Genomic DNA, 26,186 nt, shown 5'->3' with positions numbered 1-26,186 from the left:
ATTCTGGTACTGGTGAGGGGCTAGCACTGGCGCCGCGTGAACCATCCGCTGATCGTGTGGAAAACAGCTGGAGAATGGCAGGGTCCAGGGCCTCGCAGGGCTGATCGCCTGCACCAGTCGCGCTGGCAAACATTGTGCCGGCCATGCTCGAACCCTAACCCGCCCATCCTGACCCCACAGCCCACCCCCTGGCCACCCCCCATTAGTCCCCTCAGCCTTAGCAGAAGCCCCCCTGGCCAGCGGCACGAATAGGGGTGAGTATGCGGTGCTGGACACCGTCCGCAGCCGGCATGCCGGGTTCCCGCCCGCTGAGACCACACGTGGCCCGCACTGTCTGGAACTTGGCCCATTGGGAGCAGAGCATCGCGGGTGGGCCGTCTGATGACGCCACAGGGGCCTTGCAAACTGTGCGCAGCGCACGTCTCGAGGGCAGCAGTTTACAGGGGGCGGAGCATCGCAAACCATCACCTGCCCCGGATCCAGCGTTGAGTGTCCATTCTCCGCCTGATTGCCTATTCTGATTTCGGTGTCGAGCTACCGAGAATCCCGCCCAATATTTCCAAGTTTGTTGACCCAAAGATAAGTGGGAATGGGTGTTGTGAGGAAAATGCAAAGCGGCTTCAAAGGGATTTGGACAGACTTGGCCGATGGGATATAATGTTGAAAAATGTAGGAGGAACAGATGTGTAGAGTATTTCTTGAATAGCAAGATATTAGGAAGTGTAGATGTACAAAGGGACCTTGGTGTCCTTGTCAATCAGTTACTGAAAGCTAACATGCAGGTGCAGCAAGCAATTAGATAGGCTAATAATCTCTACGTTTCTAAGAATGAGAGATAATCTCATCGAAAGCTACAAAATACTTAAAGGGCTAGACAGAGTAGATGCAGATAAGATGTTCCCCTTGGTTGGGGAATCTAGAACCAGGGGACCCATTTTCAAAATTAAGGAGTTGCCACTTAGGGCTGATATGAGGGGATTTTCTTTTACTCAAGAGTTGTGAATTTTTGGAATTCTCTACCCCAAAGGCATGTGGAAGCTCAGTCATTGTGTTTAATGCAGAAATGGACAGATTTCTAAATACCAATGAAAGAAAGCAATATGGGGTTAATGTGAGAGAAAAGGCATTGAAGTGGATGATCAACCATGATCGTATTAAATAGTGGGCCGCACTCAATTGGCTGAATGTCTTATTTCTGTTCATATGTTCTTGCCACCCATCTGTCAGTAGGTGTTTTGATTTTTTTCCCTCTTTATAAGCAGTGGCGTTTTCCCTAATGCCTTATTTTTAGTATGATCCAATTTCCATTAATAACCCCACAGCAAACTTGCGCTGGGATTGACTCAAAGAGTTAGTTTATTTGCAGACTCAAGGCATCACAGGACCTTTCGCCGCCTACAAGATTATGAGTGGCATGGACAGAGTGGATAGTCAGAAGCTTTTTCCCCAGGCTGGAAGAGTCAAATACTAGGGGGCATAGGTTTAAGATGCTAGGGGTAAGGTTTAAAGGAGATGTACGAGACAAGTGGTGGGAGCCTGGAACTCGCTTCTGGGGGAGGTAGTGGAAGCAGATATGATAATGACTTTTAAGGGGCGTCTTGACAAAAACATGAGTAGGATGGGAATAGAGGGATACGGTCCCTGGAAGGGTAGGGGTTTTTAGTTCAGACGGGCAGCCTGGCCGGTGCAGGCTTGGGAGGGCCGAAGAGCCTGTTCCTGTGCTGTCATTTTCTTTGTTCTTTGTATAACTGAGTCAAGCTGGTCGATGCATTGTATGTAGAAGAAGTTAGGTTTGATTGTCTACATGACCTTCTTGGACACTAAATCTAATGACTTGGTATCCAAATAATCTGTACAGACATGTCATAGAAGCCAATAAGTTATTCCAATTTTCATTTGTTAATCTTTATATTTTGTTATAATCATGATTTCTATTGAATTATTGCAAAAGGAGTATAGATCTTTAAAAAATTGTTGAGAACTCATCTCAATTTTTTTTTGAGTTTTGCAAAAGATTAGTTTCCACTTAATTTTCAAAAGTGTGTATTATTGGTTATGTATTTTGATTCCTATGATACACTTAGGAGTGGTGCTTTAGTATGTTAATACGTTAATGTTTCTTCACGTGGTTTCATCTACAGATGGAGCAGTGCGAGTTTAATGGTTGAAGCATTTGTTTGCAGTTTCATTTGGGTCAGGGAACCTGCATAGTTGTCATGTTGACCCATTGTCTTGCAAGTCTGTGTGTGGTTCGTTGAGTGGTTCCCAATATGCCGCGAGAAGGGTGCGAATATGCTGCGGCTCCCATAACTCTCGTGCATGTGCCCTTACATCAAGCCAACCGACAATCCCCAACAATTCTCTCAGCGACCGCCCAGCTCCCGCTGCAGTTTGAATGCCACGTTCAAAATGTGTTCTCTTCCCAACCGCGTCCGTCCCCCCCCCCCCCCCCCCCCCCCCCCCCCCTCCCCTCCCCAAAGGTGTTCGCAGTTTAGGTATCTAATTGAAAGCCAGGTAAAAAGAGTTTAATTTCCCTGTCCTTGTAACTGCACCAAATTGTGGGATCAAATATCAAATTCAGTGGAACAAATTATTCAGTTATTGGCAGTTTTTTAAAAACCTGCTTCACTGCCATCAAACTGGAATAAAGCAACGTTTCCAGAGCATGTTTCCTTTTCGGTGCTTTGAATGAGCTTTGTTCTATACTATTGGAAAGTCTTCTGAAAAGCAATTCCAGGTGGGCAATATACACTGGTCGTGTCATGAGGGAACGGTGCAAACTCTGTGCACAAATTCCCTGTATATTGATGATGGGAAATGATGGAACTGGTGGTTTTTATTGGACAGAATCTTTTCAACAAACACGAGTGCAGAGCTGTTGTTGAGCAGCTTTGTGAATCGGAACAATGAACAAACTAACGTTGGTGTTTCGATTTGACATTTAACTTGGTAAACAAGAAGGTTGTTTTCATATAGTGTGGGCACCAGTTATATTACAGTGCAACAATATGGTTTTTCTTGTTTTCTGGTTGACATTGATTGGTATATCTTCATGTCTAATATCTATTGACATTTTAATTGGAATTATTGTTGCACTAAATATAACAGCTTTGAATTAAACTGAAGTTGAATCTGAATGCTGATTTTAAACTGAGCGCACAGGATAAATGGCAGCGCAATGAGGAAACACTTTGTGCGGATTGCTGAGATGTGACGCACCCTATTCCCCAGCCCTTGCATGCAATTGCTCATTGTCTGTTCACTACTACATTTTGGGGAGTTTATGAGCAATCAATTCAGCTGGAAGAAAGTGGGTGTGCTGTTGAATTGTTTGTCTCATTGAAGTGTGCCATGTTACTGATAAGGTTGAGAACCACTGGGCTGGTTCACTGTTGCTAGGTCAACTCGAAGATTGCAATGCGTGAACCTTAAAAAACTTTTAAGTAACTAGTTCAAAGATGGGCTAAAGTTTTTTTTTAAAAGAGACACACCCACTTTTTGTAGTATGTATATGTAAACATTTTGAGGTTGAATGACCCTTTTCCAGAATGGAAGGATGAGCGAATGAATGACAAAGGATAATGGTGCAAGGCAGAGAAGTGGTAAAGGGACAAGAAAATGAACAAAAAATGTGTCGGCAGGAGGAGTAAATGGGGAAAAATACAATCACCGTCACTAGCTGTTGTTCCAAAAATAATACAAAGAGAAAAAAGGAAAACGCAGGCCGAGGTTATGTTAACTTGTAGAACAACTTGTTCAGCCCTGAAGGCCGTAAAATACCCAGTGTAATGATGAGGTGCTATCTCATATTTATGTGAGCTTCATGGAAACCGTGTAGACGACTGGGTCAGAGTAGGAGTGCACGGAGAATTAAAATAACAGGTGGAAATCCTTGCTCACAGCAGATCTGCGCCGTGTTGCATTCAATGTTTGTAATAATTATTAAATGAGTTTTTGTTTCCTTTGTTTCATTTCTGCTGCTGCTGGCCTACTTTTGCTGTTTAGATTTATATCAGCTGCTGTGGTTCAGGTACTTGGAAAGGACACAGTTTTATGTTCAGTAGAGGGAGAGAGAAACTGATTTTCTTCTTAGTTACTTCACAAGGCATTAATATGTTTTCTTAAACATTAGCACATGTTCTCGCTGTCTCAAAATATCTCTATAGAATGTTGCAAGCAATATTCTGATTTAAATTTTTGTAGAAAGGCTCTACTGCAAGTGAGTATAATCATAATCTAATCTTTTATCTCTAGTTGTAAACTGCTGCCACAGATTGGCGTTAATGGATTCCATCCTCATTCTGGTTTTGTAACTTATTCATAGGCATTTTGCTTTGCTCCAATGTTTTCTCAAGTGTTCAGATCTAGGACTCCGCTTTCATAATATCCAGCTAAATCTATTACATAATATTCTTTATTATTGTCACAAGTAGGCTTACATTAACACTGCAATGAAGTTACTGTGAAAATCCGCCACACTCCGGCGCCTGTTCGGGTACACAGAGGGAAAATTTAGAATGTCCAATTCGCCTAACAAACACGTCTTTCGGGACTTGTGGGAGGTTACCGGAGCACCCGGAGGAAACCCACGCAGACACGGGGAGAACGTGCAGCCTGTGCACAGACAGTGACCCAAGCCGGGAATCGAACCTGCGACCCTGTTGCTGTGAAGCAACGGTGTGTTAAGCTTTGCGCTCAGTATACGTTCCTACATTGTGCCTCTTCAGATCATGTTTCTAGCCCCAACTCTTGTCAAGTTTCTGTGAATGTATGACATTTGGGCAAATTATGAACTCCATGAAGAGTTGTTTAAGAACTAAAATTGCAAATTGGCAAGGCCTATAACAAAAGTGGACACAGGTTAACAAACACACTGTTTCTGAAAACCTGAGCGTTTGGCATCCATGGAGTAGTTTTGAGATTTTGAAAGGGAAAATCACCAATAGGTTTAATGAGGGATCTCTAAAAAGCAGTAGCTAAAATGAAATGGGCTGGCAGTTGATGCAAGTACTCTGGAATAACCTGGTAAGTGCCTGACCTTGGAATAGGTCTCCCTTATGGCATCACAACAGAGAATAATGTCTCCGTACTCGGAGATTCAGAAAAAGAAACCTAAGCCTTGCAAGCGTTTTGCTCGTCTTTCAAACCTCTCATAGCATTTTTCATTAAATTAATTTTTTTGAACAGTATTAACTGGTATTGAGCAAATGCGGCAGCCATTTTATGTAGATCAAGACTCCACACACTGGAAATGACAAATGATCTGTCTTTTGTGCTGTTGGTTGAGAGAGGACTGTAGACCAGGCCACTGCAAGAATTCTCAACTTTTCTTTCAATTAGGTCATGGGATTTTTGTCCATGAGAACAAACATGAAATCTCATCCAAAGGCCAATACCTTGCCATTGCAGTTCACTGTCACTACTGCATGGCAACGTTGGTGCTCTATTCCTGAAGTGGGTTTGAACTCAATAGTCTGGATGTCAGGTCCTGCAGATTGATCCAAGTTGATAAAGTAAAGTCACAGTGCTCCTGAAGCTCATTGGTACTGAAGTATCCTATAAAATACAGAGGCTCTGGAATTTTAGTAACCAGCACCATCAAAACCCATTTAATGTAGCTAATACCGTTGTGTAAACCTCTGATATTGCACAACACCTGCTAAATATAGGTATTATGTATTCCCATCTTGGTAGTAGATACTTTGTTTGATGGCTAAAATGCCTTTGAATCAAAATATCCACCATATTTTTTAGTTGAGTTGATGCTCGAGTTCGGTATTAGTAAAATTGCTGAGGGCTGTGATTGTTGCTACTTTGTAAAATAAAATTTAAAACATTTTTGTTGGCTTGCACATATGCAGGTTGTTTATTATTTAGAGAAATTGTAGTTTATTTTATGGGCTGGATTCTCCGTCCAGCTTTGCACGTCAGCTGAAAATTGAGGTCGGCGCCGGGCACCCGATGGAATGCCATGCCGGTGCCTTGACAACAGTGTGAATGTGTTCCACACCACATGCCAGCATGTGCATGCAAATTGTACAGTAAATGCCGTTGGCATATCATTAACGGGCCCGACCAGGCAATTTCTGCAAACCCCCCCCCCCCCCCCCCCCCCCCCGAATGCCCCGCCTCCATCAGGACAAATTACGGACAGCAAGGTTCACTTACAAGGTTTCCGTACCAGCCTCCCCGAACAGGCACTGGAATGTGGCGACCAGGGGCTTTACACAGTAACTTCATTTGAAGCCTACTTGTGACAATAAGCGATTTTCATTTCATTTAATTTCTTGTGGTGTTTAAAATCAGGAAACAGGCAACATGGCTGCTGAGGGAAAGAGGGGTGGACGAAAAGTGTCCAACATTGCTGTAGTGTTCTGACAGTTGTACCACTGGCAGAGAGTGGAGGGGAGTAGCAATGGGTGGCCAGGATGGGTGGGGTCGGTGTGGACCACCATTTCTGCAGCCTGCAAGGCAGCCATGCTTCTGCGCTCCCTGCTGACTGCCCACTGTGAACTTAGCACCACAGGTCATATGGTGCCTCCCCAGTCCAGCCACCCTCTGGCCCCAGCTAATCCATCGCCGGAATGAGCGTGTTTCAGCGCAACCAGTTCCATCTTCTTGGCTGGGATGAGGGTGTGTGGGGAGTGGAATGCCTATATGCAACTCCTGCTTGTCAGGCTCTCCAGTACCGAACCTGACCCCGGCGAATCACACGGCAGCATTCGTTGGAATTGCACTGGTTTCACGTAGCACCTATTAGGATGTCCTGAATCGCCCTTGGACTGGCGCCGCTTTCAGGGCCATAGAACTTGCGAGATTCACTCCCGGCGTCAGCACTTAGTCTCTCAGATGGAGAATCTCGTCCTATATCTCTGATCTGTCGGTAGTCTCTCAAACAGAGAATCTCTCCCTTGGGCCGGGATACTCCGCCGGCGTGATTCTCCATTATGCCGGCACCCGGGGGTTTCCCGACGGCATGGGGCTGCCCCACAATGGGAAACCCCATTGACCGGCTGGCATAACGGAGAATCCCGCCCACTGGTTGGGGCAGAAATGTGGGCAGCGGGGTGGAGAATCCCGCCCGATATCTCTGATGTGTAGGTTTATTTTGGATTTGTTGTGCTAATGTCCCAAGCCAACCAATGGTTGCCATGCTTTTTCAGCAGTGCAATTGAGATTTCAGATGTGTTGCTCTGCCTTTCCATTTTGGGTATCTGCATTTTGGAAATCTCCTTTTAAGCATCCATTTCAAAAATACATTCTAGCAGAGTATAATTCAAATTTTCGAAGCATGACCATTTCCACATGTACCAGAAAAGCAGACAACATCTGGATATTTCTGAGTGCTTTACAGGTTAATCATCTGTGATGCCAGACTCGTCACGTCACCCTCTCCACAGCTACCCTTCAGATTGGATGGAGGACACCATTACTGGTTGGACCAAGGACCAATCACATGATATTTTAATCGTAAACTTGCTGCATCAAACTTTGAAAGACTGTAACTTAGTTTGCTCTGTAAATTTGTCTGACTGCATTTGTGCATGGACAAAAATGATCATGGCTAGAAAATTTCACTTGTATGTCAGTTATGTAAACTGATGGTCTATTGGCTCCTGATTTTTTTTTTATGCCTCCGTATAGACTAGAAATTAAACCTGGTATTTTATCTGCTTAGTTGCACATATTTAGCCATTGGGCCAATGAGGGAGCTTGTTTTTGGAAAATTGAGTATGTTTATTAAATAGCGATTAAATTGATTGCTTGTTGATTGAAATAATTTTGAAATGTTTGCAAAAAACCCTTTTAATTGAATGTTATTCCTGAATTCCCTGTGGAAGACTACAACCAATGGGCAATCACAAAAGTAAAAGCTTTAAATTACAGGCCAAAGTTTTTCTCCATCTTTTGAATAATAGATGGGGAAGGGAGGCAGTTGGAGGGAACTGTAAAGAGGGCAGAAAGTTGACCTTAGCGATTGCTGGGAACACTGAAGAACTTGGAGGCTTCAGCACATCACAGAATGTTTGTATCCTAATGAATGCTCTGACTGCCCTGATTCAGTAACTGATGGTAACTTTGCATTTGAACTTCTACATATGAAAGCACAGTCCCATGTGACGACACTGGCTGAAGGAGTTCCACAGGCAGAAATTGTGTGTTTTGCTAAGACGTCCTGCAGAAATTTTTGGATTGGACAGAATGTTAAGGTGCAGGTTTGGCATCTCTTGTGTTTTTAGAATAGAGGTGAATGTTTGGCTAAAATGTTATCAGCTTTTCTGGTGCTTATTCTGTTACAATATTGTAGAGAACTTAAATCCTACTACAACATGTAGTAACAAATGAGAGTTGAAAGGGACTTGAGCTCTCTGTTATTCTCTAAGTCTGAATAAAGATTGTAGACTTCCAGTTAACACACATACTTTATTCAGTAGGTTTGTTCTGTTTCCAGAGCTTAACTAGATATAATACAGTCAAGTGGTATGACCAGTGAAGCTAAGATAAACTGCCTATGCTGAGCTGTCTGTCTGCTGCTGCTCACTAGCCCTGTGCTTCTGAAAGAGGCGGATCCTCCATTGGGCTGGACCCTTTATACCCATTTCTGATGCTGCCCTCTAGTGATGCTGTGGCTGTTACATCTGTCAGTAGCCCCTGGTGTATGTACAGATGTACAGATCACTACATCCCCCCCCCCCCCCCCCCTTTTTATTGGACATGTTTTCTAGACTGGCCTCAAGAAAACTGTACATAACAAGTGGTGAGAATATGCAAATCTGCACACTTTGAAAATGATAAAAGTAATACAGAAACAATTAACTGTGTTGTGAGTCCATCGGGAGAAATGTCCATATTCGTCTTGTGCGTGCGTTGAAGTGTCATTACAAATCTAGCCGGTTGGGTGCCTTACGGCTTCTGCTGGAGCGTCTTAACGGTGGTAGTAGGGATGATGGTTTGATGTCATCAAGAGTACTGTCTGGCGTTGTGTGGCGAGGAACGTCCTGTGGACAAATGGACTCTGTCAAGTCCAGTGTGGGGAAATACTGGTGTTGTAGGTCGAATCTCTAATAGATCCTGCCGGTTACGGCGGAAAAGTACTCCCGCAGACGATTTGACAATGTAGGACCGTGGTGCCTCCTGCCTGATCACCGTGGTTGACTTAGACCATCCGCCTTCTGGGTCCCTGATTCTGCTGGTGTCACCTATTGTCAGTGGCTTGAGTGGGATCGCATGTTGATCGTAGTATAGTGCCCGCATGCCGTCGAGAACCGGTGCGTTGCCGGGGTCTCGGAATTGCTTTGCCGGTAGGGTTGTCTGGATGTCTCTGCTGAAGAGCATTTGCGCTGGCGACAGTCCTGAGCCCAATGGGGTTGCTCGGTACGATAACAGCTAGGTTGATGTCGGAACGTGACTCGGCTGCTTTGCTGATGAGTCGTTTAGTGATGTGGACACCTTTCCCCCCCCGGTTCCATTTGATTGCGGGTAGCGATTCTGTGTCGCACCATTGTCTGACCTCAACTTTTTCCTGTGTTTGTGGTATTGATTCTGTATGTCATCGTTCGCGAAAGCTGTTTTGCTCGTTTGTTCTGGAGCAGATGTGAATTTGTGACCTTCTTTATCATGCCATGGCATGTTTGTAGTCTTGTCATTGTTTCGCAGTGTGCTGTGGCATTGTCCTTTACGTCCAGAGTTGTACCATGTTGTACAGGTCGTTGTTTCATTGTTGTGTTTCTGTCGTTTCTGTCTTTGTTCTTTTCGTTGTAGTTCATGTCGATGTTTTTGTTGTTTCTGTCTTGGTTTTTGTTGGCGTTCCTGTTCTTTTTGTCGCGCTTGTTGATTCTGTTTTTGCTTTTATTCTTCTTTTTCTTGTCGTGCTTGTTGTTTCTGGGATGCTTCTTGGTGCTGTTGTCGTTCTTGTTGCGCTGCATGTTGTTTTTGTTGTTGCTGTTCTTGTTTCTGCTGTGCTTCTTGCGGTTTTTGTTCTTGCGCTCAATGAGTGTGCCATGTGGATGATTTGAGTCATTGTCACAGTTATTGGTGTCAATGTCCTTTGTGGTATCTGCTACATTGAGCGTGTCTTCTTGAGAATTGTGAGAATGATCTGATGTTGCATTGATGTTGGTGACATCAGTCATTTCTGGTGTATTCGATTCCTCTTCTTTGCTTACTTGGTACTCCTCTTCTAGAGTCACTTCTAGTTCACTTGAATCATCATTGATTTCTAGGTGCTCCTCTTTTGGAGTCATTTCAGGTTCACTTGAATTATCATTGATTTCTTGGTGCTCCCCTTTTGAAGTCATTTCAGGTTCATTTGAATAATCTGTGATCTCTTTGTGCTCCTTTTCTGGAGTCAAAATCTTAAGGATTTCTATTGATGTGGTCTCTCTGGACTCTTGGTGCTCCTTCTGGAGTCAAAATCTTCAAGATTTCAATTGACATGGTCTCTCTGGACTCATGGGTGGCCGTCCTCTGATTATTTTTTTTTTTTAAATATGTTTTATTGAAGTTTTTCAAAACAAAAATTTTCCATTTTTACAACTTAATAATAATAGAATGTACATTAACCGTTATTTAAATAATATATTAAACTAACAACAAATGAGAAAAAAGTATTACACAAGAAGCAATTATCCACAACTAGCCTAAAGAGAGAGAGAAAAACAAAACACAAAATAACCCCCCCCCAAACTGGGTTGCAGCTGTCTGTTCTGTTTTTCCATTATCGTTCCGCGAGATAGTCAAGAAACGGTTTCCACCACCTGGTGAACCTCTGAGCCGATCCTCTTAACGCATATTTTATTCGCTCCAGTCTTGTGAACCCTGCCATGTCGTTTATCCAGGCGTCTACGCCCGGGGGCTTCGCTTCTTTCCACACAAGTAGAATCCTTCGCCGGGCTACTAGGGACGCAAAGGCCAAAACGTCGGGCTCTTTTGCCTCCTGCACTCCCGGTTCTTCTGCAACCCCAAATATAGCTAACCCCCAGCTTGGTTTGACCTGGACCCCCACCACCTTTGAGACCACTCTTGCCACACCCTCCCAGAACTCATGTAGTGCCAGACACGACCAGAACATGTGGGTGTGGTTCGCCGAGCTTCCCGAGCACATCCCACACCTATCCTCCACCCCAAAAAACCTGCTCAGTCTTGCTCCCGTCATATGCGCCCTGTGTAGAACCTTAAATTGAATCAGGCTGAGCCTGGCACATGAGGACGAGGAATTTACCCTGCTTAGGGCATCTGCCCATAGCCCCTCCTCAATCTCTTCCCCCAGCTCCTCTTCCCATTTTCCCTTCAGCTCCTCTACCATCGTCTCCCCCTCGTCTCTCATCTCCTTGTATATTTCCGACACTTTACCTGCTCCAACCCATGCCCCCGAAATCACTCTATCCTGGATCCCTTGCATCGGGAGCTGCGGAAATTCCCTCACCTGTTGCCTTGTAAATGCCCTCACTTGCATGTATCGGAAAGCATTCCCTGGTGGCAACTTATATTTTTCTTCCAGTGCTCCCAAACTCGCAAACGTCCCGTCCACAAACAGGTCCTTCAGCTTTGTCCTCTGATTATTGAGTGCTTCTGTGCAGACGAGCTGAGATATGTCAGTGTCGCTGTGATCCTGCACATCCTGTATGGGAATTGTGATTTCTTCGTCACTTGTCTCACATACAGTGGGTAGACATTCAGTGTCTTCTTCTGGTGGCTCAAATAAGCTTGATAGATCTTCATGGTCTTGTATATGCATGGCGTTCGCTATGGAGTGTTTGCTTGCTTCCATTTTTGAGTCTGTCACCGAGCTGTCTGTGGAGGCTTGCGTCACTTTGTGGAGCTTGCGTCGCTCTCTCTGTGGATGCTTGTGTCGCCCTCACTGTGGAGTCCTTCATCGCTCTCTCTGTGGAGTCTGTCATCGCTCTCTCTGTGGAGTCTATCATCGCTCTCTCTGTGGAGTCGTGCAGTGTTCTCGCTGTAGAGTCGATCTGTGCTCAACGGAGTCGTTCTGTGCTCTCTGTTTGGCGTCGCCTTCATCTTGGGTATTGCTGTCATCCCATGTATCGACGATCTGCCATGGTACCATGGTATTGGATTCATCTACCATGAGAAGAGTCGTATTGAGCTTTTCAACCGTGTTGCTGATGCTGTGATCAGGATCTCCGAATAACTCAGCCATGTCTGAGCAGTATTGTGTGTATTGTTTGATAGACAAATCATCGCTTTTTGTTTCGGAGTTGTGATCGTTCTCTTCATTTTCAATGAACAAATCATCTTGTGTGGAGGCTGGGACCCTTCGTGGTGCGTGGACCATACTCTGTTTCTTGGCGTCAGGCCGCAGCATAATCCTGCACTCACGAGTCGGGATGTCATATATGCTGGGCTGAAGATTCCCCATTCTGAAGAACTCATCGTCGGGGTCTTCATTGTACAACACCTCTAGTTGCGGTTCGGATTTGGTACTGGGGTAGCCATCTCCCAAGCGAAATATTCGCCTGAGTCGTAGTCTACGAGGACCATATCATCTTCTAGGGCGGTGCTATCTGTTTGTTCCAGGGTGTTATTTTCAACTGCTGGGGTAAGTCCAGGCATTGTTCTACCTTTTGAGGCAAGAAAATTGGGTTTTGCAGCTTTAAATTTATTTTTGTTCATTTTCGGCCATTTCCCTTTTAAGTGAGCGTGGTCTTGGTCCTCTGACATCATGACGCTCGTGACGTTATGCGTAGGACTCGATTGCCCATGCGCACACCGAGCTTCCTGTACAATGTGTGCTCTTTTCGCAACTGAGCATGTGCGGCTCCTTTCCCAAGATGGCTGCCGCTCAGAACCTCCGTCTTCCTCCAATTCAACCCTGCCTCGTGGTGAGTGTTCGCGCCATTTTTACCGATTTTGTTTTCTAAAGGATGATTCTGTGTTTGTAGAGACTCAAAGTACTAATTTTGTTTTTGTTCATAAGCAAGGCATTTTTATATAACGATTTCTAGAGTTAGAGACTTATTTTGTGAAAGTTCTTCCCTCAAATTTTTATCAGATAGTCCAGAAATTAATTGATTCAGTATCACAGTGTCTCTGAACTCCGCATAATCACAGCCTTGTGATATTAACTTGAGATTTGTAATAAAATCAGAGATGGGTCCTCCGTTTCTCTGACAAGAGTTAAATCTTTCCAGCATCGTACCAGACTGGCGGTTACAGTGTTTAGCAAATTTTTTGAGTATGATGTCTACTTTGGTGTTGTCCTCACCTTCTAAGTAATTATAGCAATTGTAGATTTCTCTAGCTTCATGCCCTCCTGTTGAGAGTAGTAGGGCTATTTTTGTTGCGTCAGAGGCAGTGCTTAAATCATTAGCTGTGATAAATATTTGGAACAGCTGTTCAAATATTTACCAGTTACAACTTAAATTACCGGTTGTTTCCAGCTGCCATGGAGTTCCAACAAGTTCCATCGAATCAGTTAGTCGTCAAGGATCCATTTGCTGCGAAGTCTTCCACAGTCGAATATCCGGTTTAAGCTTTTCTTCTCTTGCTGGTGTCTAGCTATCTTTCTAAATCACACCTGGTATCATATGTTATTCTCTAAGTCTGAATAAAGATTGTAGGCTTCCAGTTAACACAAATACTTTATTCAGTAGGTTTGTTCTGTTTCCAGAGCTTAACTAGATCTAATACAGTCAAGAGGTATGACCAGTGAAGCTAAGGTAAACTGCCTATGCTGAGCTGTCTCTGTCTGCTGCTGTTCACTAGCCCTGTGCTTCTGAAAGAGGCGGATCCTCCCTTGGGCTGGACCCTTTATACCCGTCTCTGATGCTGCCCTCTAGTGATGCTGTGGCTGTTACATCTGTCTGTAGTCCCTGGCGTATGTGCAGATGTATGTACAGATGTACATACAAGCTCCATATTAATGTTTCACTAATCGCCATGAAAATTAACTTTGATGCAGATTTTAATAACACAAAACATAGTAATAAAAGCATGTGTGTGTGTGTATGTAGATATATATTTTTATATATTATATAGAGCAGTGTGAGTTTGGGGGGGTGGGGGTGGGGAGAGGCTTGTTTTTTTACTTGCTGATCTGTAACTGTTGATGGGAACATTGTTCGTTGCAAATAGGAATCTGAACATTCTAGTCAGGCCAATGCAATTTCCTGCTAAAAAGCTTGGATTGCTGACTGGGGTGCAGTCATTGTGGAAGCACTCCCATCCTAACCAGCAATGGCAGAAGATGTTGTCTTTTGCGGTATGTTCCCATTGGTGTTAAGATAACCCAAGTCTTTCTTATCTTAATTCTGTTCTATTTTTGAGGCAGTGTCTTGACCCTGTTTCTAAAACGGCTTACAACATTTGGATCTTTAACATCACAGCAGATGTTTGATTATCTGTCCCTTAGTTCCTTAAACTTGTGTGCTTATACAGTGGACTGTGGAAGTTTGCCATTTGCTGTTGGACTGCAGGAAACTTCAAGCTGAACTTGAAGTGACAATTTCTATGGGTGCAGCACTTTCCTTATGCTTTACCTATAAGGCCTAAATCTAATAAAACCTTTAGAATTTTGTTTACATTATTGACTTGCCTTTTTTTATAGCCAGTACTAAAAGTAAGATCCTGTGCATGAATGGTTTATCTTTTTTATCCTGTGTGTTGGTGCTGCATTCATAAATTCCACTTTGTAAAGTGCATTTTAACCAAATAGATGGTTTGCAGTACTGATGAAACATTGATTTAGAGGCCTGTTAAAACTTTCCTTTCAATTTAATCAAATTTCAACTTTTCTTTTTTAAAAAAAAAAGCTGTATTCCTTTTGGCAATTTGCAAAGAGGTTGCAATGATTAAATCTCAATTTCCCCACTCAACCTATTAGTATTTTTATTAATACTATACATAAAATTATAGTATTTTGAAGACCAAAATAAATGCTGATATGGTTGATGATGTTTGGCTATTGGGGACGAGAAACCTTGCTTAAAATCATTCAAACTTTTCCAAACCAGTATTGCATCTAATATATCAGTAACATTTTACTATCAATAGGTCAGGCCACATCACCTAAATGTCCATTGAAGAAAAGTGAATGTAAATTTCTTTGAAAACAGCTGTAATACAAATCTGTTATGTAGAATTGCTTTTTAATAAGGCTGACTGAAAGGGATCCTGTCTCTTTAAAAGGTAAAATGGGTGTGTTGTAATCGCTCTTATCAAATGGCCTCAATGTCTTTCAAGCTCCCAACAATCGTGCAGAGGGGACTGCAGGCACTGCCGCCCAAATGGCTGGACTACTGGACAGTGGAATCTCATGGGAGCGGAACTGTATTGGCAATGTCCTGGAGGAAGCAATGAACTGTTTTGCGGAGATGCAACGGCAGACAGAGGAGAGATTCCGGATGTGGATGGAAAAATTGACCCGCTTGGACACTGATGAGGACTCAAAACAGCAACCGAGTCGACAGGAACTCAAAATGCCAACAAGGGGCACATCAGTGCCAGCTCCCAATCAACCCAGCACATTTATGCATCTGTCCAGTAACCATTCAAATCCACAACAATCATATAACCCTTATGTGAACAACGATCAAAATGCTGATAGTCCGCCTGCATATCAAATGGCTTTCAACAACAATCCATCGACTGGGTTTCAGGGGAATGGAAACTCCTCTGGTCAGGATCTCAATCACTCAAATCTTTAAACAGTTAGAAATTGAAATCTTCCAATTAAATTCCAGACAAACGAGAGTTTTTGAGGGGAGATCTTTTAACTATTTAAATATCACACATGGGCAGCAGCGCAGTCTTTGTACACAATGCTGGAACTTCAGTGGCCAGGTTGTTAATCTTAGAATGACTCCTTGAAATACAAAATTTTAAAGCCACAAGTCACCATGATAACTGTAACAACCTACCTCTGATTTTACATTTGGTCACACTGCAACGTATAAATACTTTGCTAAATGTAACTGTTCAATTAACCAGAATTAATAACTTTTAATTGTCCAAGTTACTAACAGTTAAACGAAAACTACTTTTACAATTTCAAGTTACTTATTAGGTTAATAAAGCAGAAGCTTACATTTCAGGTTGGTGCCCCCACATAAGGTTCTGTATTTGCACATCTGAGACCATCCTAATGTGCATGCAGTGACCAATAAAAGCCCAGTAATCACCATCATATCATGCCTAGATAATGTGAGATGGGGGAAATGCTTACCAAAAGGTGCAGTTGCTGATGCCTCATCTTTACATTTTACAAAATGCTTCCCTTATCTCTTGATCTCTTCTTTACCCAGTACATCTGTTACCTGTCGTCTCCTGCCCCTTTAAACTTCCCCTCGTCTGTCCTTGCATTCCAAAACAAAACCTCACTGGTGTCCTTGTTTTTGAAAATTGATGCTCTCGAAATCTCATTTGTCAGATATTACTAGGCAAGAATTGAAACTAGAGATATAAATTTGAAACATGTTTAAAATAAGATTCCAGTTTCCTCTTGTTTTACTATTTTCAGTTACGATAATGGATAGACAAAGCCTCTGAAGTCCCCACCACATAGCACCAATGTACTTGTGCTTTCTCGTTTTTCATCTGGACCGCATTCCCACCATGCCACTGCATAGTATTGTAAATCCTCGTTTGGGGTAGAATACTGACAGCATAGCCTCACAGTAACCAACAAGAATTGAAAATTTTTCAATTCAGAATCTGAGATTAATCCTCTTGGGTTGTACCAGCAGAAATGATTATTTTCAAGTCCATTAAGCCAGAGGTAAATGTTACACTTAGTGCCGCTATGCTGTGTTTGTCCAATGCCATGACATAATTTGCATTTAGTTGTAGAAACCCACTGTATACGTTTGTTTCATGTTTAGGATACCCAATCAATGCCCACAATATGTTGGTGCATCTTAAACAATCAAAGTGTCCTGTTGGTGTTGAACTGGCACTTTACTTGGACAATTATATAATTTACCTGCAAATGTTCTTCCCCTGACCTGTATTGGATTTGGGACATCATAGATTATCTCAACCCTGCCAACTCAGCCAATTGATGAGAATAAATTGGGATTTGAATTGTTCTTGCCAGTGCAGGCCATATTTATCTAAACCCCCACCACCTCTATGTCCTGAACAAATGCTTAAATGGTTTCTCAATGTTGGGATCTCCTGTCCTTTGCCTGGACCTGGATATCTGTAAACAACCAGGAAATTTATGAAATGCTTGCAACACAATTGAAATGCATTTTAAAAAGCGAAATATTGGGGACGTTGGAAAGTTGAAGTAAAAACTGAAAATCCCAGTAACCGTGCAGCGTTATTGAAGTGAGGAACTGTTAACATTTTAAGTCGGTAACCTCTCATTAGAATGTCAGAAATGTATTTTAAATTGGCAGACTAACTACATTAATCTTCAATTTTAGATAATCTAAAAGTAACAATAGAAATGAACCTGGTAGGCTAGGTTATTCACTTCATAAACTTGAATAAATAAAACTGGATGTTATTAAAGAAAGGGAGAACCATTGGAGATTCAGCTATGGATTTCCAACTTCTTGGCTTGTGGTATGAGATTATAAAAGTTAATTGGAAGTTACAGATTACAAATTTAAGATTTTATTACAATGTACTTTACTGACATCTCAAAATCAATGATTGCTTGCCAAAATATACATGTTAGAATATAGAAAATCCCGAAGTTCTTACTTCAACTAGAGATCAAATTTCATGTAAAAATAGTCCTTGTACCTCAATGAATGAGTTAATTGCTTAAGGGTGTACTGACCAGATATATCTTAACTTTTGACCCATGGTCTTTCCTGAGATTAGTTGACAGTTGGAAGCTGAGCCGAGGAGGATTCTCTAGATGAATGGACTAAGATCGACCAAATGGCCTTTATCATCTGTATTTATTTTGTGGTCTGAGCTCAAACAATAACAGATTTTGCAATTGATGTCACATCACACCTGGGCTATAGAAGTCGGGGGAGGATGATCAGTTAGGGCTGTTGCTGATTGCTGTCTGTTGACTCCTTTTGGAATGCATATTTGAATGTTGGGTATGGGTAGATTCAGCTCCGCTGTGATGTTTCCCAAAATTGCCAGGTTCACTGTTAAGTATTGCATATATAGAATGCCCAATTGACTGAAGTTAGTTAATGAGAGCTGCCTGTGGACATTTTATTCTAGCAAATCGGTACTTTCAAGAAGGAATTTGCAAATAAATACAAATTGGCTGTAGAGGTGAGGGATAACATTTTTAAATGTTAAAAATATTTTAGACCTCCACCCCTGGTGAAATGGGCTTATTAAAAAAAGTAGGTTCACAGTATTAGACTATACTAGTGTCAGGGGCATAACAAAATGAGTGTATGTGAGTTTTACCTTTATGTCAATAAGCCTTTTGTGAATGTGTGCGATTTTAAAAATAATTGCGATTTTAAAAATAATTGCAATTTAGAAACTGAAGTTTAGGCTTAGTTACATTTAGCATCTCAATGAGAGCATGGAGCTTCCAAAAATTATTTTTTGTAAAGCAACACAAGGCATGTCCAAATTCAAATCTTCAAATACACTCACTGAAGTAACTTGAAGTTTAGTAGTTTATACAAAATGACCACTTATCAAACTGCTTTAGTTTATCCATTGCATGTGCCGATAAAGCCAAAGTTCAGACTACAAAAAACCCTCCCTTTGGGCACTTCTTAGATTTAAACTATATAAAAGAAGCTGAAATAGGCTTTACATGATATTTAGTGTACTTTACTGCAGAAACATCAGTGTAGATGGATTTCAGGGATGCAATACAGCCTTGACCACTATTAGCTTTTTGCACCATATTGAGAAAAGATGAAGGAAAGGAGGCGTCCTGGTAGTGTGATTAAAAATGAATATTGCATGCCTTTCCATTAGACATGGGAAATGACCTACAAGTGAATTACGGTGGGCTATTTGGAAGAACTTGTAAATCCAAAATATTCAGGAGGGAAGGGGTGGTTTTCTGAAAACTAAGTTGCACTCCTAATTTTGTAAATTTAATTTTATGCTGCCTCAGCTATATAAACTGCCCTGCCTGTGTTCCATTATGGTGGATATCTGCTATTCCTAAAGTTCACAGGAACAACTTTGTGGCATGAAGCCTTTTAACGATCCTTTGGTCAGTGAAAGTTTGCTGGTGACTTTTCAAACTGCTCTTTGTAGGCCTCCTCTGTGTTCCTCCAACATTTATGTGGCTGCCACAAATGGTCTTTTCCATCACCAGAAATTTTTCTACAGTTTTGACTTCATATACAGTATTCGGGAAAGTTAAACTTAGCAAGGTTTTGCGTTAAAGTTAAAACAGTTCAAAAGAAAACTCTCTCCTCACAAAAAACGTGGAGGTATTCACATGACATTTAAGTATTACAACATCTTGTTGCAGATTTATACATTTTCATGGGATTGGAACTTTTTATGGAATCAAAGTGATTTTCATCTAATTTGCCATGTCAAATTATTTCACAGGCAGGCAATTTTTCTGATGTTCATCGTCTGGAGCAAATTGAATGTGCACATTTTAGGGAGAAATCTGTCACGACATTTTATATGTGTAATGTACTAAAATTTAAACCATTCAATTACAATGATGGAGGAAGGACATGTACTCCTTAACCAGTGTTCTCTATCTCTGATTTGACTGCTGTTAAAAGTGATCTCAAACATATCTCTTGATGGTCTGCCTGAATTGAATTTTAATTAAATTTGATTCCATGGCCGTTTCGTTGTCAGGAGCTATTAATTGTTTTCCTGGGTCCTCTGACTGGTCATGCCTTGATAGTGGCTAGCTGCCTACTTAATGTGGCAAATGCAGTGTGCTGATGCCTCCAATAATTCTCCATAGTTTGAATATCATAGTTTTCTGCAATTGTTTTATTTTGTTCCTTGTTGCTAGCTATCCAAGTAGACAGATTAATGCAAAAAGATAGCTGCTGGATTTTGTTTTCTGAGAGGATTGGGGGTGAATGAAAGAGAAAAGCAAATGTATAATTTCTGTATTGTGATGTTCAATTTTTAAAATTTTAACAATATCATGAGTGGTCATGGTTGGTTATTTATAACCTAGTCCCCATTAGTTTGAGTCAACGCACTCCCTAATGCTTAACGCAAGATCCAAAATTTTTTAGCTGTTGTTTCAGGTAAGAGATGTCTCACTCCAGAGTGGGGAAAGAAAGTGCTGGCAGCTTTAGATATCCTCTCCCTTCTCTTCAGCTTGCCAAAGTATAATTGGAAAGTCTCGATACAGCACCTGCTTATTTGTTCTGTATGATTCTGTTATGGTGAAATATGCTGTAACATTACGCTACCTGAAAACTGCTGCCTCATATGAAGGTTTGTGTTATAAGGAAAATACTACCATCGGTCTGTGTATATTGAGATGTATTCTCCTCCCCACCACCTCCTCCAAGAATTGTTTTAAGTTTCATGCTTTCTCTTTCTTGGTTTTGTGGATTGACCAGCATTTAGCGATTAAAGCAGTTTCTGAAATCTGTGGCTCACTGTAATGTTGAATGTAAAGTAACTCCAAAGATGAGATTCTTGAGCAGATTTTGAAAAACAACTCAAAAGATCAGTGGAGGTGGAGTTTCATCTCTTTACTCTGTTGCTGAAGCTGCTACCTGCACTGGAACACAACATCTATAGACACTAGTTGTGGACAATAATTATAGTGCAATTTGCTTTGAAAACAATAAACTCTGTACTAGAGGTGGACACAAATACCAGAACCTGTGATTTGTATTTGGAGATTGATTTAAACTTGTGCATTCTTCATTTTCATTTAATAGTCTTCATGACAAATGTTCAAGCTTTCAATTCCATATGTAATAAAAAAATCTTTCAGGGGTTTTTTGCTTGTCTTTTCATTCACCTATTTTGAAATGGCTTTGACTTTAAGCTCAGTGTTTTGGCATCTCATGAAACAACATATAAAAGTAGGAGCAGGAGTTAAGTAAGATCATGGCTACATTTCTACATCAAAACCTGTTGAGTTACCATTGGGGAGGAAAATTGCTTCAGAAGTAGGAATAAAGTTGAGAACATCGATATCTTAGCTAATTATCATTTTAAAATAAGCCTTGATGTTGAATAAATACATGGTAAAAGATAGGAAACTAGTTTTAAGATTTAATCTGCTCTGAAACATGACCAGTTTTTACCACTGATTGTCATTGTTACAGATTGCAGCATTTTTTTATAATCACAAACTTCAGGCACAATTTGCCATGCTGCTCACTTTATAATCAGGAGAAAGTGCCCTCATTACTATCAAAGCAATGCTGTGTTAGGCTACTCAAAAAATAAATTTAGAGTAACCAATTCCTTTTTTCCCAATTAAGGGGCAATTTATCGTGGCCAATCCACTTACCCTACACATCTTTGGGTTGCGGGTGCGACACCCACGCAGACACTGGTTGAATATGCAAACTCCACATGGAAGTGACCCGAGCTGGGATCGAACCCAGGTCCTCAGTGTCGTGAAGCAGCAGTCCTAACCACTGCACCGTCCCGATTCAACTTGTTCTTAACTCCATGGGTTTCTGAATAATCAACCTTGGCACCCTGGCCAATGTTCTTCTGCACTAGAGAGTTTGGAGGCCAGTTTTACCACCGCTCAACTACTCTCTTTGGCTTAGCTAGTCACTGGTTAAACTTACTGAATCTCTAAGGTGCAAAAAGGGGCAAATGTGATTTGTTAGCTATCAAATAGCATTATGCAACACCAGGTAGCGGAATGGGGTATTATTTTCAGAAACATACACAAGTAAAATCTATATCTATAAAGAAGCACAGTTTTTTGTGGGAAAGTTTTTTTTAATGTAGTTTAAAAATGTAAAGTTAACCGCTTACATGTATTGTTTTTTGTTTCTACATGAGCCACCTAGACTCCCCCAAACGTTCTGCTTGCTTCTCATACGTTATATTCTTCAGACACCTATCTAATTCCTTCATAATAAAATTTATAGACCATATCTACAACTGTTTCTAGCAGGGAATTGCACATTCTCACCAAAGTCTTTCGAACCAGTGCAAAACAGCCAAATGCTCATATAACTATCAGACCATAAGACATAGGAGCAGAATTAGGCCACTCGGCCCATCGAGTCTGCTCCGTCATTCAATCATGGCTGATATTTTTCTCATCCCCATTCTGACTTCTTCCCATAACCCCTGATCCCCTTATTAATCAAGAACCTATCTATCTCTGTCTTAAAGACACTCGGTGATTTGCTCTCCACAGCCTTCTGTGGCAAAGAGTTCCACAGATTCACCACCCTCTGGCTGAAGAAATTCCTCCTCATCTCTGTTTTAAAGGATCATCCCTTTAGTCTGAGATTGTGTCCTCTACTTCTAGTTTTTCCTACAAGTGGAAACATTCTCTCCAAGTCCACTCTATCCAGGCCCCGCAGTATCCTGTAAGTTTCAATAAGATACCCCCCATCCTTCTAAATTCCAACGAGTACAGACCCAGAGTCCTCAACCGTTCCTCATTCCAGGGATCACTCTTGTGAACCTCATATGGACTCTTTCCAAGGCCAGCACATCCTTCCTTAGATACAGGGCCCAAAACTGCTCACAATACTCCAAATGGGGTCTGACCAGAGCCTTTTACAGCCTCAGAAGTACATCCCTGGTCTTGTACTCTAGCCCTCTTGACATGAATGCTAACATTGCCATTCTAAATTGCCCTTAGTGTTGGGTGGGGTTACTGGGTTATGGGGATAGGGTGGAGGTGTGGATCTTGGGTAGGGTGCTCTTTCCAAGAGCCGGTGCAGACTTGATGGGCTGAATGGCCTCCTTCTGCACTGTAAATTCTATGAAATCTATGAAATTGCATTTGCCTTCCTAACTGCTGACTGCACCTGCACGTTAACCTTGAGAGAATCGTGAACAAGGACTCCCAAGTCCCTTTGTGCTTCTGATTTCCTAAGCATCTTCCCATGAGTTTCACCTTTGAGCTCCAGTAAGATAAGTCTTCTCAAATTTCTTCCCTCCTCTACGGCAGCATCCTGGTGAATCTAACCTGCTGTTCATTGTCTTAATGTCCTTCTTACAATGCTGCCTCAAACTGTACGAAAGACTCTTATTAGCAGTCTACTCTGACCTATTGTGCACATTCTACATGTACAAAATTGAGGAATTAGTTTCTCGTGTGTGTTTCAGCCACTACTTTTAATCACCTAAATATCTGCACTTTACAGAAAATTCTACAGTTTAAAAAAAAAAATTGGATTGAAATGCATATTTTGTCATTACAAAGAAAATTCTATTAGAATATTTACCTTCTCGAAACAAAAATGTTTGAAGTCGAAGCGCTGCCTTTTCGGAAAAAGTTTTCACTTTTCACCTCCCCACCCCTTCCAGTTTTAATTTGTACCAAGACAATGAATTCATTTATTGACAACTGCTCCCCAAGTTATGGTTACTGGTTTTTTTTTCCAAAGGACTGTAATGATAATGGATTATTATTCTGTGGGACTCTACAATAGTCATCTCTAAACATTTCTTATCTAAGGGCAGCACGGTGGCGCAGTGGTTAGCATTGCTGCCTCACGGCACCGAGATCCCAGGTTCGATCCCGGCTCTGGGTCACTGTCCGTGTGGAGTTTGCACTTTTTCCCCATGTTTGCGTGGGTTTTGCCCCCACAACCCAAAAGCTGTGCAGGGTAGGTGGATTGGCCATGCTAAATTACCCCTTAATTGTAAAAAATTAATTGGGTATTCTAAATTTATTTTAAAAACACATTCCTTATCTAAATACAAGCTGTATGTCCTTTCAAATAAGATTTTAGTTGATTTTAATTTAAAGATAGCTGCCGCTGTAACCCTAAATTATGGTCTATATTACTTAAATCTCAGGTTGCTTCTCTAAGGTTAAGAAGGATGTCTCTTGTTTCAATGAAAATGCAGTTCACTTGAGCAGTGCTGGTTTAATTCAGATCTAGGCTGATTATTTTTTGGAATGACTAGACTATTTGCTGGTCTGAAATATTTAAAGAGCAGAAAAGTTGCAAACAAATTTTTACCCACGGCATTTTAATGAGCCAGTAATTGGTTTAGATTAACATTCCTGCTTCACCGTCACTTGCATTGTGGAAAGCAGTTTGTAGCATATCCAACAATAATACAAAGCTTAGGATAATACTTTTCCTTGTTAATGGTTTGCAAAGTGTCAAATAGAGTAAGCAAATTCTAATCCATCAACATTTTGATATCAACAAAGGCTTCTGTGTTTTCAGAACCAAGGGCCATTGCAAAATCACAGATAATATAGTGGATCTCAGTAACTGACATCCAGGATTGTTGTTTGTGTCCACCTTTACTTTCTAGGGAATTGCTGTTGCAACACCTTACCTTTGTTACGTAGCGGTATTGTTTGCCATGTACTTTATTGCCAAAAACCCTGTAAAATCCAGAAGTGTAAAATACTGCAATTTCAATGAAAATAAATTGTTGAAAGAATAAAACTCCTTTTGGCTTCCTCACCTTCTGTTTGTACTGATCTTTCCAGTGTGCAATGCTGCAAATGTGCCTGGTGCAATAGCATTTGGTGTGTTCTGAACTAGGAAGTAAGATGTACTTCAAGACGAGTATTCACTTGTCACCTTAACCTTTGTTTGATTTAACCATGAGTATTGCAGTGGAAATTGTTTGCAAGGTTGTAAATTTTAATTTTCTTCTTTTTGGGCAGGGCTGAAGTTTAAGTTCAGTGTTACAGCTAATTTTTGTATAATTAGTTTAGTACCATCAAAGAAAAGTAGTAGAATCCATGCAAAGTAAGATGATCCCTTTGCAAAAGTCTAGGTAATGTTTTTGCTAATGGCGAATAAGGGTAACAGCAAGATTCTGCACGTGGTGTTTAAGAGCATGAGGTTTCAAAAAAATCAACAGGTAAATGACTCCTGCAGCCTCCAGCAAATAGAAGCTTTTAGGCCTGAAAGCTTAAGATATACCAAGTGAAGTGTATTGTGCAGCTGGGATTATTAATGTAGCTCACTTCAGTTCTATGCTTGAAAGCAAGACCTTGGTGATTATTCACCAAATCGTGGCAAAATGCTGTGATTTTTCTACTGCAGGCCAGGCAAGGATGCAGGCCTTGAGTCTGCCTCAGCTGGTATAGAGATTGAACCCCATGCTGTTAGCATTCATATGATCCATTTGGTAACCGTCTAGAACTGAGCTAACTTCCCCCTCCACCCCATGTAGCTTTAGTGCTTTCTAAAGCTGTGTGCATTTTTAGCATCCCTTCCCAGTGGCTGATTGGTACCGAATCTTAAAGGGAAAGGTAGTAATCCAGGCAGAGGCAGTAATCCATATACTTGCTTCCCCTGGGAAGTTGAGCCATTGAGGGCTTGATTATAATTGCTCAATGTTCGCTATTAATCCAAGTCTTATATTTTATTTGACCCATTTTCATTTTAAGTTTCTGATTGGTGTATTGGGCAAGCATTCTGTTCATCAGCCTTTAACCGTGCTACTCATGAACTGACTGTTAGGAACACTGTGTCCTTTCCCCCCACTTTCCGTTACTTTTTTATCCCCTCTCCATTCAATCAACAGTATAGTAGAAATGAAAGATTTTTTGTGGGACCTGATCTTGTTCAAACCCTCATTTCTAATTTTTGTTGCTCTTTCTGTTGATAGCTGTGACCTCAGTGAGTCTTCAAAGTAGTTGGGCTCTTACCTTTGTGCTGTCTGTTGAGTTTTATAACCAGTGTCTTCTGTTGAGCTGAGATGTATTCCCCCTATTTTCTTCATTGTGTCATCTTAATACTTTTGATCAGTGTTAGGGATTAATCCTTTGCATAACATCCTGAAATGTTTCAGACTTTTTTTGGTTGGAAATGAACTAATCCTGATTAACCAGATTTAACTGTCATTCTGAAACAGATCTTTACACAGGCAGGTTTCATGATTGAGCTCAGTCATATAGAAAGGCAAATTTTTGAAGTTTCGATAATAAAAGCAGCCTTATAGATTACCTCACCTCCCACAAGTATGATATCTATGTGTCACGTGGCAGGGGTAGGAGTTGAGACATCTTTCACAAGGTGCTGCATGTGAACCATTGACATTTTGCAACTGTGAACTCTGGCTTTCTATTACTGTGACTGAACAGGATACAGTAAAAATGGGAACCGGGAAGGAACCAAAAGCAAATATTCATTCATTGTAGAAAGAACAGA

The 26,186-nt window shown here is 41.4% G+C and overlaps 1 protein-coding gene across 8 annotated transcripts in view; it reads left to right on the top strand.

The window, feature by feature from the left end:
- The window catches only part of ark2n (arkadia (rnf111) N-terminal like PKA signaling regulator 2n), a 161,168-nt gene that overhangs the window by 91,188 nt on the left and 43,794 nt on the right, over positions 1 to 26,186 (top strand). Inside the window, exon 4 of one of the 8 annotated variants that reach the window (XM_072497485.1) lies at positions 15,202 to 19,194. The exons of the other annotated variants lie outside the window; for them this stretch is intronic. Within the exon in view, the coding sequence (XP_072353586.1) occupies positions 15,202 to 15,665 (464 nt within the window). The 3' untranslated portion in view covers positions 15,666 to 19,194. Of the gene's footprint in view, positions 1 to 15,201; positions 19,195 to 26,186 lie in introns of those variants that run through there. 8 annotated transcript variants of the gene reach the window in all.

This window comes from Scyliorhinus torazame, chromosome 3, assembly GCF_047496885.1.
Source record: "Scyliorhinus torazame isolate Kashiwa2021f chromosome 3, sScyTor2.1, whole genome shotgun sequence".
NCBI classification, from domain to species: Eukaryota; Metazoa; Chordata; class Chondrichthyes; order Carcharhiniformes; family Scyliorhinidae; genus Scyliorhinus; species Scyliorhinus torazame.
The sequence above is the reverse complement of the archived record's forward strand: the minus strand, read 5'-3'. Positions and strand labels throughout refer to the sequence as shown.